General features: G+C 37.0%; 2 protein-coding genes across 6 annotated transcripts in view; both read left to right on the forward strand.

The window, feature by feature from the left end:
• The first annotated feature begins 937 nt into the window (after positions 1-937).
• Positions 938-11,964, forward strand: ap3s1 (adaptor related protein complex 3 subunit sigma 1). 2 transcript variants are annotated; one of them, XM_031305515.2, is made up of 7 exons: positions 938-1,251; positions 5,389-5,480; positions 6,152-6,263; positions 6,375-6,446; positions 7,536-7,643; positions 9,078-9,119; positions 11,657-11,964. In XM_031305515.2, the coding sequence occupies exons 1-6, from the start codon at positions 1,183-1,185 to the stop codon at positions 9,111-9,113; spliced, it is 489 nt and encodes a 162-aa protein (XP_031161375.1). In that variant the 5' UTR covers positions 938-1,182; the 3' UTR covers positions 9,114-9,119; positions 11,657-11,964. The 2 variants fall into 2 exon arrangements, with proteins under 2 accessions (XP_031161375.1, XP_031161374.1); XM_031305514.2 differs by lacking the exon at positions 9,078-9,119 and having other exon boundaries at positions 940-1,251.
• A 3,855-nt stretch (positions 11,965-15,819) lies between these two features.
• Positions 15,820-17,876, forward strand: part of commd10 (COMM domain containing 10) — a 66,056-nt gene continuing 63,999 nt past the window's right edge. For 3 of the 4 annotated variants that reach the window (XR_004106030.2, XM_035991529.1, XM_031305671.2), the window contains exon 1: positions 15,821-16,003. Coding sequence is in view for 3 of the 4 variants with exons in the window: in XM_035991529.1 (XP_035847422.1) it covers positions 15,975-16,003 (29 nt within the window). In the remaining variant the exon portion in view is untranslated. Of the gene's footprint in view, positions 16,004-17,876 lie in introns of all 4 variants that reach the window. The other variant, XM_031305673.2, reaches the window with a different exon arrangement.

Here is a 17,876-nt window from a genome sequence, read left to right on the forward strand (position 1 = left end):
GGCAAATTTTCTTCTGAGCTGCCACATCATCAATTCCAGATGTACTGTTGCTCCACCTTGTGGCCAAAACTTAAACCGACTTTACCCATCTAAAAAGGCCCACACCGGTGACGGGAGATACTAAACTGACACTCTTTTAGGACATCAATACATAATAATTGGCCTAATGGGAAATGAGATTTAAACTAGTTTAATGGTTTTGTAGATCTCAAAAAAAGAATGCAGCTTTTATATGATGTTTGTTTAGCTGAAAATGAGCAAGGGTTTCTAGATTACTTAAATCCACTCTATATGAGCCATTTTATGCAATACAAGTAAATTATTTAGTCTCATACTGCTCTGACAACGTCACATTTTATGTCTGCAAGATCCAGGAATCCCCATGGGTTTGTATATCTGAAATAGAAGCAATATTACACCCACAATTTGGACACATGTGTTTCTTTGTTAATTTTTTTAATAAAGTAGTTTACTTTTCTGAATGCATGGTTTTATTTTCATCTTGGGGAAATGGCATATCCATAACTTTAGACTTTTCTCAATTTATGGGAACATTTATGCATCTCTAAACCATCTGTGTGACATTAAAGCACGAAAAATTGTCACACTTCACATATATATATTTTTTTAAATGCGTTATTAAGTACAATTCTAGTTACTATGTGTTTATTGTCAACTTATTTGCTTATTAATGAACCAAATAGGTTTACATTGTAGGGGTCAAAACAAGTTTCCACTTAAAATTAAATAATTTAAATAAATGTAGAAATAAATAAAACACTGAATATTTTTCAAAACACCAGAAATTGAGACAAGGCTTGACATATTTGAAATTATTTTTCGGTTTTACGCCTCCGCATGGATGATCTGAGTATCACTCTAGAAATAATCACGTGTTCCCTCTGCGGTTCGCACGGCAGAGGTTTGAACCATCGCGGCTGCTGTAGCAGGAGGAGGAGGAGAGCAATGACTGGTCAATAGATCCTTTGACGTGGAATATTTCCGTAAAGAGACGATGGAAGAGTAGCGTGTAGCTCCAAGCTATCCCGTATTAACCTCAAATCGAAACGGGATTTAGCCCTGAATCCCACTCGTATCTGGGTTCACGGGAGTTGACAGGCAACAGTCTTTCACAGACTGACCCCTTTCTGTTCCCCCGCCTCCCTCCGCTCAGCTACAATCATGATAAAAGCCATTTTAATATTCAACAACCATGGGAAACCAAGGCTTTCTAAATTCTACGAGCATTATGTGAGTAACATGTTATGTATTTACATGTTTCATTGTTCATAAAGGTTGTGATAAGCCAAGATGAAAGCAGCGAATTAAAAACCTCAAGCAATGGCTGTTGAGATACTTTGTTTTCTTAATGCAAACCAAGGCAGACGTAGCTATACCTTAAAGATGCATTCATGTTGTTGCAAACTGTTTGAATGGGAAGGTGTGTGGACTTTACAACCGCCCCGTGATGTGCTGTTGTTTCAGACTGACCCTGGTGTAACGTTAGAAGATGTCATTCTGAACCACTGTCCTTTTAAGAATATGAATAATTAAACGTGTGCAAGCCGAAGCGAGGCTATCGGATTCCCGGGCCGAGCCTGTATGAACAGGATTGTGCCCACTTGTCATGTTAAATCCAGCTGTTGGTGATGAGCACAGTGGAGTGAGTTCCCTCTGTTTGTGTCACATGCCTTCTTTAATAACGCCCTTGTGAGTGTCTCGTGCTCCCTCCAGACTTTCACTGGTTCTGTCCTTACCTACCTGCACTGTCGGGAAACTCAACAAATAAGCTCCATGCAGGTATAGCAACTAACAGGTTATGTAATATGCTTTGTTGGTCATGCTGTGTGGGCTTGTTTATATAATTGGATTTTAATGTCAAGGTTGGCTGCATGCCATGTTGGTGCTACAATAGCAAGTTGACTTAGCAAGCAGTTAATCATAGTCATTTTTCATGCACAGATGCTGTAAAACATTTGCTCAAGTACTGTATTTCAGTACATTTTTGAGTATTTCCGTTTTCTACTGAGTATATCCGTTTTCTGATACAAAATATAATCAACAAATAAATTATGTTATATTTCAAGCTACCCAGCAGTATATAAATTAATTGAAATTAGTCCTACCTTTACCAGCTGCAACATTAAAGTGTTGTACACATTAATGCATTACTTAGCCTATAATACAATAATATAATGTAAATTATTCTGAAATGGGCCATTCTACATGAGTACTTTTACTTTTGGTACTTTGATAGGCTACATTTTGATGCCAATACTTTTGTACTCAAGTAAAATGCTAAAGCAGGACTTTTACTTGTAACTGAGTAGTTCTACACTGTGGTGTTGCTACTTTTACTCACGTACAATATATGAGTGCTTCTTTCACCACTGTAGGTTAGTACACTGAATATCTCTGGTTTTTTCCTAACCGATTCATCAGTAGGTCTATAAAATGTCAGAAAACTGTGAAAAAGCCTACAAAAGATTTCCCAGAGCTCAAGGTAACATTTTCAAATTGCTGTTTTTTGTCCGACCATCAGTACCAAACTCAAAATGATTTAGTTTACTATCATTAGGCTTTAAGACAAAGACAAGCAGCAATGTCAGATATGAGTTTGACATTGTTGCTTGATCAATCATTCAAACAATTAATTGATTATTGACAAGTTGTTTCAGATCTAGAATTTGGACAGTAGATCGGGTACATTTAACATTATACATTTAAAGATGTCCCCTTCGGCTCTGGGAAACAGTGATTGGAATATTTCAAAGATGAAACCATTAATTGAAAAAGGTACAGGCCTACAGTCTTCACTTAAAAACACAAGGAAGAACACAGTTGCTGCATTAAGCATGTCCCAGTATCTATATATTAAGATGCACATGGTGTATTTGATACATTGTAATTGATCGGATTATAAAAAGGCTACGTAGACACCATCTGTTATATTAAAAGCCGAGGTGTCGGCTTACTGGCTGGCAGGATATAACATTTCATACATATGGCTAGCTGTGTTACTGTTTTTAGCAGTCACTTTATTTGAGTTACCAGTTACGTTATGAACTTGTAGTGCTGTGTAGGCTCCAGTGCTTTATTGTATAAAGAAATCTAATATATACAGAAAGTGACAATGTTAGAGCTGCAAATCTTTGTTAGCCATCACAAGCTTAGAATTTGTGGTTACACTTTACTTTAACCCCCCCTTTTTAGTATGCATAAGCAGTATATAAACATTGAATACATGGTTTATGACACACTATAATGTAGTTGTAAGCAACTATAACTCCTCCTCTGGTCATCTGTTAGTGGAGGATAGTGTATGAATGAACAGATAAAAACACTTAAAAATGTCCTTATATGTGCTTATAACTATATTAGTGTGTTATAAAGTATTTATAAGATTAATGTTCTGGCCTTTATTGGACAGTTTACAGTCAAGATACAGACAGGAAACAGCGGGGAGAGAGAGGGGTATGACATGTAACAAAGTGGCGATGTTGCCGTTATATAGTGCGCATCTTAACCATTAGGCCACCTGTACTGCATGCTAGGGCTGGACGATTAATCGAAAATGTATTGACATCGAAATTCTGAAGCTGTTATCGACGTATTTTTCCCATAACGATAATTTCGATAATTTATTCCTATTGATAGGCCTACTTTCTCCTTAAAAACATTCTACTGCGTGTGAAGTGACGTGACTTTGCCCGGACCAGTCAGCCGCATGGAAAGCATAATGGAGGATAACTCAAACACAGAGTCCGAGTCAACAGAGCAACTTGTACCCCAAAAAAACGCAGTGTCCGTCGCCTGGAAACATTTTGGCTTCAGAAAAGATGATTTAGAACAGCGTGATTAATTATCATTCATTTATTGTTATCGAGGTAAAATGTGAAATTAATCGTGATTTTGATTTTAGGTCATATCGTGCAGCCCTACTGCATGCCTTTTGAATATAACTCTTCCACAATGAAATCAGGGAAGACGGGTGGTACTGGCTGTTTAAACTTTGCCAACATTTAGAGGAAAGTTGCGGGTTCAGAAGGCCAAATGTGGTCCATAGGCATGGGAACCACAGTCCATTAAAACCAAATAACATAAACCCTTAACACCAGAAACATATTGATGAGAATTTTAAAAGATGCTGCTTAAGACTTTTCAGTCTTACAGCTGTATCATTAAACTGTGAGTACTGTAACCCTGCTACAAGTCATGCTACAAGCCACATGACCGATACAGCCTTCTAGTCAGCTGCATACTGGACAGCCTCTTCTCTCCTTGTGCTCACTGACCTTATGCACCCCAAGAGGACATTAGCACCCTTTGGTGAGGCTGGCTCAGTGTTAGAGAGGCACACAACAAGGTTTTAATCACCATTGACTTTTGATTGAGGATTTTAAGGTTAGATTAAAAACGTTAGACTGGAGCTGGGCAATATGGAGAAAATCAAACATCACAATCTTTTTGACCAAATACATCAATGTCGATATTGCGGCGATATTTTAGGGTTGACAATTGGTGCTTTCACAAAATATTTACACAATGAGATTTTTGATAAATGATCATCATTAATGTGGATATAATGACTAAGTAGATAAAGGCAAATAATAGATAAGCTACAACAGTCTGGTAAGTTCAAAAAATTACATTACGTTACTATATTGTAGCCTTTAAAACCAGGAAAAGACAACACTTTTATCATATTGCGATATTACAATATCCAAAATTAAAGACGATATCTAGCCTCAAATACCGATATCGATGGAATACCGATATATTGCCCAGCCCTACGTCAGACCATAAGTTTTTGGATGCTTTCTCCTGGACCTTGATTGTGCATTTTCATTGGCATGTTTATCAACTAAATTATGTAAAAATCCCCAAAATAATGTAACACAAAAGTCTGATATTTAGAAACCGCATGAAACTTGGATCTGTTTTTTGTGCCATGGGACTTTGGGACCCCCTATTAATTCAGGGAATCTTCAACTGTGAGTCCAAACTTCAAGCCTTTTAGTGCTTGCAAACATGCCCAAGGATATTTGAGGTTTTAAACAGAATCTCATCCATTAACAAGCGATAAGATGAGCCTGCCTTGATTCAGCTTGTACAATGACATCATCGCCTGTGTAGCCTGTGGGCACTAGGTTATGTTTAGATATGACAAAAAGAATTATTAGTATGTAAATCATGATTTTTCACTCAGAACTAATACATATATTTTAGAAAAAGAGAGGTGAGGGGAACCATTTATTTACCCATCAACCCAGTCTTCTGGATAGAAGTAATGAAACGGTTCACTGGAAGCAATTAGGTGCACAAACAACACATTATTTACCATCTTCTCTTCGTTTGACAATCTCTGTTTCCTCATCCTTCCTGCAGAATGAAGACACAGAGCAACAGATCATCAGGGAAACCTTCCACTTGGTCTCGAAAAGAGATGAGAACGTCTGTAATTTCCTAGAAGGGGGAATGTAAGTTGTGAAAGTGCATTAGCTCGGCCTACTAGTGCATAAGCAAGTGACTGTGTCTAAATGCAAGAGTAAGTAAATACATAAAAGTAGAATCATTTACTCTGACGCAGCAGCATGGGAATTAATTTCACCCAAGGAAAGCTCAGAGGGCTTTATGAATGCCAATCAATTGTAACGTTTGTTTGAAGTTCATCTATCATTCATGAATGAGGAACAAAGTAGTTGTTGTTTTACCTTGTGAATCTTCCCCGCGTGCACTTACTTTTTTTCCCCTCTCCGTTGCCTTAAATTGTGTGACACCAAAGCCATGAGCCAAAACATGGTCAAAACAAACATTGTATTATAGTGTTCATTAAGCGTCAGACAACTGAGTGTTATCACATCAACCAACATGTCAGGATGACTGAATAATCATTAACTTTCATATCTTCTCATGTTAGCATGTCCTATCTTGACATATGTTGATTCATGAGTAAAAACATCCTGTTGTTTCTCTCCCGATGTTCCTCCTGTTTCATAACCTGTTTACAGCATGTAATGAAACAAAGATCTTTTGTAAATGTGCTGTAGTCAGTGATTAGGTAATGATCATTGTATTTTATGTTTTAGCATGTAATGTATTCACTCAGGACAGGTATTGGCGTAATGTTTCCTTGTCCCGTGTGTTTCAGGTTGATTGGAGGATCAGACTACAAGCTGATCTACAGACACTACGCCACACTGTACTTTGTGTTTTGTGTGGACTCCTCAGAGAGTGAACTAGGAATTTTAGACTTAATCCAGGTAAACCATAGTGTATCTGTTACCATGTGTCTTTCTTAGTTTGTTTTTGAGGTACAATAGATGCCAAGTCTGTTTTTTTTTTTTAACATTGTACATTTCTTCTACTATCAGGTATTTGTGGAAACGCTGGACAAATGCTTTGAGAATGTCTGTGAGCTCGACTTAATTTTCCATGTAGACAAGGTAGGAAGTACTTTTAATCTGTTTGCCTCTTTGTGATGTTACATATTTATAAAACAGCTTGAATGTTTAATCCTAGAAAGTAGAAATGAGTTGTACCATTCAGCCCGAGTTATTATTGTCTCAACACCCATCTGATGACATGTGTCTTGTGCTGTAACGGATTTTCAGTGACTTCCCAGATTTTGTAGTTGAGCAAGTTGAGTTTGTCAATTGATTACACATACTGTATTATGTGTTAAAAGCAACTTGTATGCTGCAATTTAGAGCTGAAATGGTTAGTCCATTAATTGGTTTAATCAATTAGTTAATCAGCAACTATTTTGTTAATTGATTCATCGTTTTAGTAATTTTTCAAGCAAAAATGCCAAACACTCATCTTCAGGAGGGTTTACTGCTTTGCTTTGTCTTCTATGATCTTATGTGAAGTCAAAATCTTTGGGTTTTAGGCTGCTGCTTGGACAAAATAAGCAATTGAAATGCCACACAATGTTCTTGTAATTTGTGTACATTTTGTACTATTTCTGACATTTTATAGAAATAGAAAGAAAAATCTCAATTGAGAAAATAATCTGCCAATTGATCGATAATGAAAATAATCATTAGTTGCAGCCTTATTGCCATTTTGATTTCAGCTGTTATGGTCTTGTAGCAGGGTTGGCCCAAGTCTTTTTGGAGTACCACACCTCCAATGTGAATGTTGTCCAGTAGCATTAAGCAGTATATTATACAATGGTTCCTACCACATTACAATGTAAGCAGATATATGTGTTTATTAATGTATTTGTCAACTCCTCCTGTGGGCACTGGTAAGTGGAGGCTGGTTTATAAACAGATAATGAATGACAATATAGTAAAACACAATTGTAATAGTATTCAATGTATCTGCAGAGGAGACATTATAATTGGTGAATACTTTATATTGATAAACACGTAAAAATGTCCTTATATCTGCTTGTAACTACATTATAGTATGTTATTATTAAATGTTTGTTTACTTCTTCTAAATGCTAAATAAGGGGATTTAAAGCACATGCAAACTCATATTTGTGTAATGATATTAAAACATGATTCACATCTTATTTATCTCAGGTCCACAACATTCTGGCAGAGATGGTGATGGGTGGGATGGTCCTGGAGACCAACATGAACGAAATCATCACACAGGTGGATGCCCAGAACAAGATGGAGAAGTCTGAGGTAAGCCTGACCCTGCCCGTCCACTGTATGTATGACTTGACCCTACTTCCAATACTCTGCGGTATCATATACAGTATGCAGGCATGTGTGTATGCTGCACCCTGCATGCTACTCTCCAGTGACCATGTGGATGCTCCCCACCTACTCTTGAGTGTTTGTGCTTTTGTGTTCGCCCTCTCCTCTTGCTGCTGCACTGCTCTCAACACAGGTCAACAATCAACATATCCTCTCCCGTATCCCTCAGTATGAAATACAGCATCATAGTCATCACTATTGTTATTATTATGGAGACTTAACTGTACCATTTTCCAGTGCATCTCCAGAATCTGTGCCCATTGAATCTCTCACTCACTCATGTGATATTTATGTCATGTAGATTTGACATATATTCATGAAAACAGGCTGGTTGTAGGCTGTGTTTTACAGTCCTATTATTCTAGAGGAGAATGTGAATTGTTATTTATTGTTGGAGAAAATGTGTTTTTGTTACATCTATAAGCCAGTGTCCTTGCTTAGATATTTGCTCTATGCAAGGACATTGCTTTGCTTGCCCTACAGCCTCTTGCTAGCAGATAAACATTAATTTACTTATTGGAAACTTTTAATCAGACAGACAGCCAGAGACAATTTCATGAAATCACTTCTGTTTTGCATAATGTGGATTTTAGCCTCTGCTAGTCCTAAATCTTAACTGCACTAAGGATTTGGCCTTGTGTTTAAATTACTTACAACGCCCTGCAATGATGTCTTAACATTGAGGCAATGTTTTTAGGTATTCCTTTTTCTACGTTTGCAATGAGAAATGCTGACACAAAGTTTGTACAAATTTGCTGCATATTGTTGCTTACAGGATGAAGTGAAGGGTTACATTGCCAGGGTTTTAACTGGCTGACAGCAATTGTGTGTTCATCATTTGTATTTAAGTGTTAACAAAGTACACTTTCTCTAATAATCTGACCTGCATTGTGTGCTTTAATGAGACAGAATCTTCTTTTTGATTGATGTTCTGCAAGCAGTCTTTTACCGTTTTACAATCATCAGAGCTGCTCTGTCCTTTCCTCTTGGACCTACCCTAGACTGCAGTGTGTTTTTCAAACCAATGCTAATTCAAAATGACATTGTCCATTTATAGGTCAGTGTCTCGGGAGCAAGGAACGAGCTGTTCTCCTCCCAGATTGGCTAAAGACTAATGAAGTGGCAATAGTGTTTTTTCAACAAACTTTCTCAATTAATATTTTAATTTATTTTTTGCTATAAAGAAGAATTGTGGGCAAAGCTTTAGATCACTTCTGGCATTAAATATGTGGTCTATGATAGGTCCTATCATTCTCTACTATGGAGATAAACTGTAATTACTTTAATCTGCTTTAACATTCCTCATTCCTCTTTTTCCTGACCCTGTCTAGTTCTTTCCATTCTTCTCTCTCTTTACAGACGTTTATCTTTCAGTCTACCAGGCAGGACAGGTAGACACAGGTACTGCTAAATTTACAACCAAGTGCTGTAACCTTAACTGAAGTTTACTTCACTCCCCGAGTCTCACCATATGGCCCTCCATGTAATAGCAAACGGATGTCACTAACATACAGTAGGAATCTTTCATGGCAGACCCAAAAATGTTGCCACTGGCGAATCTATTAAAATAGATAATAAATACTATCTTTGTTAAGTTTGTAATGTTGAACTGCTGTTGGGACTGTGTCAGAGAGGTGGTTGTTCGTGGTGGTTGTTAGTTCTGTAGTTTGTGGCGGTGCATTATACATGTAAGGTGTACGTATTATATTGTCAACCCACTGTAGTTTAAAGATATATGAATCTACGGGTTAGAGAGGCTACATAACTCTTTGTATCTCTTGTTTTAGATGTTTCTTGAAAGGCCTTTTATTTATAATCTTCTGAGTTCTTTTACCCGTTTTTAGAAAATGTTAATTATTTAATGAGATTTGTCTTTTTGTGTTATAATCACATGTAACTGTGATACTATCAAAACTTCTCTGGCCTAAAGTGGTGCACTGTATTCAAGGAATAGTTTGATATTTTGGGAAATATGCTAATCCACTTTCTTGCTGAGAGTTAGATGAGAGGATTGATACCACTTAAATATCTGTATGGTATATGTAGCTACAGCTAGTTAGCTAAGCTTAGCATAACAACTGAAAACTGAAGGAAACCGCTAGCCAGGCCCTGTCCAAAGGGAACTACAAGCTCTTCTAAAGCTTGCCTATTAACAGTTTATATCTTGTATTTTGGGGGGTTATATGCCAGACTATTTGTTGGCCGGGACAAGTTGCCAGGCTACCAGTGGAGCCAGGAAGTTACTGGTCCTGGCAAAGAAATTGTGGACACATAACCCCAGGTAAAATGGCTATTGTTACTTTCACACTTAGATTTTTGTACAGGTCAAACAATTACAGTAGTGAGCTTTAGAAGAGCTAGCTTGGACAGAGCCAGACTAGCTGTTCCCTCCTGTTTCCAGTCTTTGTGCTAACTACATATTTACCATACAGCCACGAGAGTGGTATCAAGTTTCTCATCTAACTCTCTTACATGGAAGCAGAGAATCAAGCCATTGTCTTGCATTACACAGCTGCTGTTACTATTTCTGGACTTATTAGTCACCCAGCATTTGATTAACAACCCACTATTATGGACATGCACAGTGGGTCTCCAGGCTACCCACTGTGAGGAAAGAAATATCTGGAGTCTGACTCCTGAATACTTAGCCCATGTGCTGGATCAGCATTCCTCTCGGTTAACACCACGGTCATATTTCCTTCTAACACAAGTCTCCTTGATTTTTGGCAGAGGGAGGAATGCCCCATAACACAAACAGTCTGTTGAACTAACCTTGTGAAAATAAGTGAAGTAGATAAATCTACATTCCAGACATACTCTATGTGTGTCATATCACTCAAGGCTACTTGTTTGAATGTGAGAGACAACAATGAGGCAATGAGAACATACAGTTCTCTGCAGTTTAAGCCTATTGGTCATTTTTGGGTCTGTCTTCTGAAGATTCAGTTGGGGGATCTCTAACTGCAGTGATTCTCAAATGTCTGCTCACACTTGAGACCAAAACATCAAATCATTCACTCTTCATAGATGTGTTTTATTGCTCCAAAAAGCTAAACTACATTGATGCTTTCCTTAAAAATGCTGAACTGCTCTTATACAGTTTCACATTGAGATTCATTGTGTTAGAGTGAAGTGCCTCGTCTGTCCCTGAGAGTAGATTTACCATTGTAGTTTAGTACTACTAGGACCTCCTCATTTCATTAGTAGTTAACACTATTGGTAGATACTCTCGGTCCTCTGTTCACAAATATGTATTTAGATAGCTGCAGTCATGTGTAGTCTTTCCAGAAGTAATTTAACCCACTAGAAGCACAGTGTCATCTGTATTATGGCTAATATTATGTTGACATGTTTTTTTTTTTTTTTATTTGTTTTTTTTAATTTAACGCACATATTCTATACATCCATACATATCTATCCAAAACATAATTTCCGTCTTCATATCCAAATCCATTTTTTTCTGCTTTACCCAATTCTCTCCTTGCATTTTTACCCTTATCGGTCCTCAAGAGTCCGGTGGGTTCACTTTCCAAGCAATGCTGCCTTTTGTCCATTTGATGAACGTTCAGTACTGCTCAGTACATCAAAATCAGTGAATGTTCTAGTACAGTGTGTCCTCACAGTTGATTCATAATTGGCTCTGGTTGTGATGTAAATCATTATAGAACAAAATAATGCATGTGCATATGAAGCTATGAAGGCATCTGAATGTACATTTGCACATGTCTGTCTTCGTAGCTGTCAGTGCTTTTGCATTTTGTCAGCAGTTGACTGTTTTTGTCTATTACTCTGTTTAGCAGTGTGTGTGTGTGTGTGTGTGTTTGTGTGTCTAATGTCACTGTTCAGTGTGTTGTCGTGTACAAGGTGTTTTTTTGATTTGCTGATTTATATCTTATCAACCTTCCATGTGTGTGTTTTTTTTGTGTGTGTGTATATAGGCCGGTATTGCAGGAGCGCCTGCTCGTGCCGTATCAGCTGTAAAGAACATGAACCTCCCGGAAATGCCCAGAAACATCAACATTGGTGACATCAGCATAAAAGTGCCAAATTTACCCTCCTTCAAATAGTGGCAGCGAGATCCTGAAGCTGCAGATGTCAGCCAGTGTTTACCGTGATGCAATCTGTTTACCAAAACCTTTACAAAAACGTTTATCAAAAATATACATCTTGAAGGTACTGTGTGCTTTGACACTCCTGGTTTTGGTGTTATCTCTTTGTTTTTCCTATTAGAGAAAAGAATGTTTTACGTGCTTTGAATTTCTGTTTGAAGGAAAAATGAAGTATTTATTTATTTGTCGTACATTCCTTCTGCCTCGCTGGAGGTTAACCCTTGACGTTCAGCTGCTACAGTACAGATCTGTGTCAGTCTGTAGCGGAAATAATTTCACTGGCTCCAGTGTTTACTTAAAAGAAAAGGCACGGCAGATTGGGACGTTTTTGGACAGTCTTATTGGTTTGGTTATTCCAGGCAAGAGAAATCAATCAATGGAGGAAAGAGCATGAAACTATTTTGAATACCAAATTGGAACAGGTCTGCTACAGTATTGAAAGTCATACAAGCTCGTTTGTAAAATCAGTGCATAGAATATTATATTATGCTGTGTGACAGAAATATGGATATATATGCTGACATAATTTTCTCTTTTCTTATTTGTATGCAAAATATTTTTAAATGATTTATCATGTCTTATCAAAAAATTATCTTAATTTTAATCTGTGCATGATTTTTTCTCTTCTTTTTCAACATAATAAACTGTCGAAACTCAACCTTTGTGTTGGCCTTAATTTATTGTATTATCTTATATTATTAATATGTGTTAAAGTGCCCATATTATGAAAAAAAAATCACTTTTTCTGGGATTTGGGGGTGTTATTTTGTGTCTCTGGTGCTTCCACACACATACAAACATTGAAAAAAATCCATCTATGCTGTTTAGAGTGAGATACGGTTTCTGAATGTGTCCTGCCTTCAGTCTCTGGGTGAGCTGTTCAAAATCAGCACGGCTTGTGACGTCACAAGCCGAAACGAGCAGGCTAACCGCAACCATTAGCTCGTAGCGTTAGCATGCTAACGCTAATGCTAACGCTAGCATGCTAACGCTAGCATGCTACCTCGTTCTCAATAGCAAAGCACTGCTACAACACACACAAGTTCACCATAATCTACAAAACAACTACTTACATGTGCACCCTCATTTAGAAGTCTCCCAGCTAATCCTGCCTTGTAACTGACCGAAGTTGGAGAAACAGCCTTTCTTTTACTGTCTATGAAGCTAGCTAGCTGACATGATCTACATCTGAGCTACTGCACATGTGCAATCAAAGATAGTACAGAAGAAGAAGAAGAAGAAAAGAGGTCTCACTCTGTAGCTAAAACAGAGACCAGCTGAAAAGAAGAGCTGCAGCAGTGAGAGAGAGCACTGCAGTACAACAAAAATATGGTGTTTTTTGAAAATTAAACCATGTAAACCTATTCTGGTACAACCTTAAAATACAATTATGAACCTGAAAATGACCATAATATGGCTGCTTTAAATACATATATATGTATATTATATTGTTATGTTTTACAATACTAAAAGCGTGTGTCCGGTCATCACTTTAGGTGAGGGACATGTAGTGAAACATAGCATTAGTAAATCGTACCACTTTCTAAGGTGGCTTTTATTAACAGTTTACACAATGTAAATGATTACTGTAAATTTTAATAAATCCATCACTAATGCTTTATAGATCACTTATAAGCCGTTGATAAGAACATTTTGGGTTGTGAAAACTCCTTGCCTTGTTTTGCCATTTGAACACTTATTTGTAGATAGGGGCTGCAGATGATCCGTTTAACACGCTAAAATACTTACAGTTGCAAACTTGATTTATTAATGACTGCAGATAGCTTAATGATGACTTATTAGAAAGTGAGAAACCCATAAGCATTTAGTATTGGATTACCAACATATAACTCATTACTAAAAAGAAAGACTAAGCACCTGCCAGTGGGATTTTGTAATAACCTTGTTCTTATTATTTCCTCCACTGACAATTTTAACAAAAGCATTAGTTTAGACTTTAAGCTCTTTATAAAGGGTGCCTTATCAGAGAGTGGTAGGCTACTAGTAAGCAGTGATGGAATGTAACAAAGTACATTTAGTCAAATACTGTTTAACAGTACAATTTGACATACTGGTACTTCCAGTATTTCCATTTTATGCTTCTTTCTACTTCTACTACAACTTTTACATTTCAGAGGAAATATTGTACTTTTTACTCCACTACATTTATTCGACACTTATAGTTACTTTTTATACAGTATATAAAGACATATATGCTTATACATAATGCAGTACTATATTACTTATCTACCACACTGACAAACTACAACAATAAAATGCTCTTACATGTTGTGATGGCCACAGCCATGGTCATACAGCCATATTAAAAGTGGTAACCTCTTGCCTTTTGATTCTTTAAGTACATTTTGCAGATAATACAGCTGATAACGCTACTAGCGCTTGTGTTGTTTACTTCTGCTGGATGTCACACTGTAAAGTTCCAACAGCGGAGTTAAGTTATTTTTTTCTTCCCGCTTTCAATTAGGGATGGGGACTACTTCATTTAACTGATGTCCTTTTGAGCTATTTCATCTGCATGCAAAATGTTATTAAACATATGGCAATTTATTGTTAAAATACAATACATAAGATGAGAAAAACTGCATTTTTTTGCCCACCTTCCTTTGGGCACTGATCATTTCCATTACCATATAACACATCATTTAAAATGTATGTTGGTGTGTCACCTCTAAAACCTAAAACAACTAAAAATGATATCAAGTTGATGCAAATACAAAATATATAAATATAAAATTAAATTACATGTTTGTACAGACAAAAAAAAAAACTAGTTGGCAGGATCATAAATCACCATAAATCATTTCATTTGGAGGCATACCATAGACACTCACTTTTTGGGTAGTGTTATTACATTACATATTTCTTTATTATTTATTTTATATTCACGTTTAATATATTTGTTTGTTTGTTTATGTGCAGTATATGCACCTTTCACCCAGCCCAATTCCACATAAGTGTATTATTGTGGCAATAAAACCTTTTCTGATTCTGATTACATGGCATTTTTTGTGTGTTTAAAAGTACTGGGTGGGCTATACAACCAGTGGTGGAGGAAGTATTCAGATCCTCTACTTAAGTAAAAGTACTAATACCACACTGTAAAATGTTACATAAGTAAAAGTATGTAAGTAACATCTGAAAAATGTTACCAAAGTATTAAAAGTAAAAGTACTCAATGCAGAAAAATCCTCACATTTTAGAAACTGGAAACGAACAGAACAGTTCTGTTAATCAACTAAGTGTTTAATCGGCTAATCATTTCAGCTGTACTTGTATGCCTTTGTTGGGTAGTTTAATGTATAATAAAACATTTTATTTTATAAACTATTTGTTTTGTGTGCAACAGTCTTAATTTGGAAAGTAACTAGTTACTAAAGCTGTCAGAATAAGGTAGTGGAGTACAAAGTACAATATTTCTCTCTGAAAGGTAGTGGAGTAGAAGAAAGTAACATGAAAAGAAAAGACTCAAGTAAAGTACAAGTAGCCTACTTCAAATTTGTACTTAATTACAGTACTTGAGTAAATGTAGGCTACTTCATTACATTCCACCACTGTATATAACCCAAATGAAATGAAGTCATTTTGAGGCATACATAACCTTTTGGTGACAAGGTTGATGCGGCAATCCCTTATTGGGTTGGTGCTCTAAAGATATCTACAAAAAAACGCAATAAAAGCAACTAGAATGTATATAAGCTGGGCGACCGATGCTTATGCGCGCGCACCCGCGGAGGGCAAATCACCGGCTCTGTTTGTCCATCGCTTATTCCGTAGTGACCCTTGTAGCACACACTTTATGCGCAGCTTTTACGCAAACTACTATTCAACCAGAGTTGCGCGTTGTTAAGGATTTTTTTTGTCTTGACCGTTGTTGTATTAGAATACATCAGTGACACACTTTTACTTATTTATCTCTACGGTTTATTTATTTTCTCTGTCCTGTACTTCACTGCACCAAAGCCCATATTCGAAATTCTTTGACTGCACATTCTCGCGCAGCATTGACTGTCACGTGAGTCGTCTCGTGACAACAGGAAGAAGGAATGGCAACAGTGTAAGGATGCTGCTGCTGCTTTGACACTTTTCAACTCTGGATTTTAATATCTGCAGAAAGCGACAGACAACAATGGCTTCTTTTATAAAAGAAACACAAAGGTGGGCTTTTTTCAATTCAGAGACAAATAATCATTTCAGTAGCGTAACGTTAAGATACCTGTAGCCTAATCCAGAGACAGGAAGACATGCTTAAATGTATCAATATTGGGATTTGGTGCATAAATGGACACTAGCAAACACGTTACACTAGTTTGGGGATGATTTATGTTACTACTTTCATCATGAAACTGCGTCTTTATCAGATTTTTTACATTTACATGATTTGTGTTTTTTGGGAGCAAGGTGGATATTAGTGAAGTAGCTATATTTTAGTAACGTTACTGCTGTAAAACTTTGCGATACATGCATTCGCCTTGAGACATGTCTTTTAGTAAGACCACAGCATATCAGAGGGAAATATCAAAAGGGTAAATTTCAAGTTCACAACTTACTTTGCAGAACAAGGTTTTTCCAATTTAATGTAATGATGCATTGTTTTAAAGTGCTCATATTATGCTTTTTGGCTTTTTCCCTTTCCTTTATTTTGTTAGGCCTATATATCTTTTTGTTCACGTTATAGGTTTACAAAGTGAAAAAGCCCAAAGTCCACCCCAAAGGCACTTACCATCTTCCAGAGAAAACACTGTTCACAAACTGCTCCAAACAGCTCAATTGTAGTCCAGCCTTTACTTCCGTGACAAACGTGCGTCACTTTGTAACACGTTATAATGCTCGCCTAGCTGCTAGCGTGGCACGCCCTAAAGGCCCTGACACACCAACCCAATAATCGGCCGTCGGACAGTCTGGCGAGGTCAGTGACTCAAGTGTGTTCGGTGTGTTCCGTGCCGTCGTCCGTTGGAGGGGCCATCGGCCTTCATTTGGGCCGATTTGACATGTTGAATCGGAAGGTGGGCAGTCGGACTCAATGGCCAATCTGATTGGTGGAGCGCTAACCCGGAAATGACGAGCGGGATGAGCCTGACTGACGCCTCTCAAAATCTGACGAAAATCTTTTAAACTGACCTTTGTTGATCTGAAATGAAGACAGATTCAGCAACTGCATGGCATATTTATATATATATATATATATATATATAACTGAAAATGAGCATAATATGAGCACTTTAAGTTTAAATTAGGCAGCAGTATATGTGTATATATATATATATATATATATATATATATGCAGTGTGTAGTTCAGTGAAAACATTTCAAATGTACAAACAATTATTACAATTACAACATGGAGTTAAAAGGCTTATTATTTGAAGTGCTGTGTGTTGATTGTGACTTAAAGTAGTTTTTCATGTTTAATTGATTGCAATAATATAAGAAAGTAATTAAAGTCAACATACATACATAAAAGAAAGTCAACATATATACATACATACAGAGTCTCAAGAGTAAAACATCATGTAAGATGCACAAACTGGGCCTAAAGTCCACCATTCTTCAGAACTGGTCATTTTATAGTAAATTAGCTTTGTTGTTTTACTACCTTAGTTTTTAATGCACATATGTGTATTAGTGAAATTGTTGTGTATACAGCATATTTACTCTGCAGTAGCTAGTATGTGTGTGTGTGTGTGTGTGTGTGTGTGTGTGTGTGTGTGTGTGTGTGTGTGTGTGTGTGCGCACACTAGTCTTTATACTCAAATGTATGTACACACTCATCTCATTCTCTCATCTCATTTTAGGGTGCTATGCACTCCTCAAACCTGCACTGATGCTCTTGTTTACCCTGTGAAACCTATTGCAATAGATAGAAGAAACTACTGTTTGCTGTATGTTGTCACTGCTATATGTTTGTAGTTTATGTGTGTTTGTTATCAATGTATAGAGGTACCTTTTGAATATCACTGACAGCCAGCGTGACATACCTTTCATGTACGGCATCATAATCTGGCAGTAAACTGATTCGCTTTCTTAACTA

This window comes from Sander lucioperca, chromosome 2 (genome assembly GCF_008315115.2).
Source record: "Sander lucioperca isolate FBNREF2018 chromosome 2, SLUC_FBN_1.2, whole genome shotgun sequence".
Classification (NCBI taxonomy): Eukaryota; Metazoa; Chordata; class Actinopteri; order Perciformes; family Percidae; genus Sander; species Sander lucioperca.

Bases quoted from the DNA above. Each gene is read 5' to 3' on its own strand.
- ap3s1 (XM_031305514.2), top strand. From the start codon at position 1,183: ATGATAAAAGCCATTTTAATATTCAACAACCATGGGAAACCAAGGCTT. The intron at 5,481-6,151 runs GTAAGTTGTGAA...CGTGTGTTTCAG, and splicing joins AATTTCCTAGAAGGGGGAAT to GTTGATTGGAGGATCAGACT. The intron at 6,264-6,374 runs GTAAACCATAGT...TTCTACTATCAG, and splicing joins GAATTTTAGACTTAATCCAG to GTATTTGTGGAAACGCTGGA.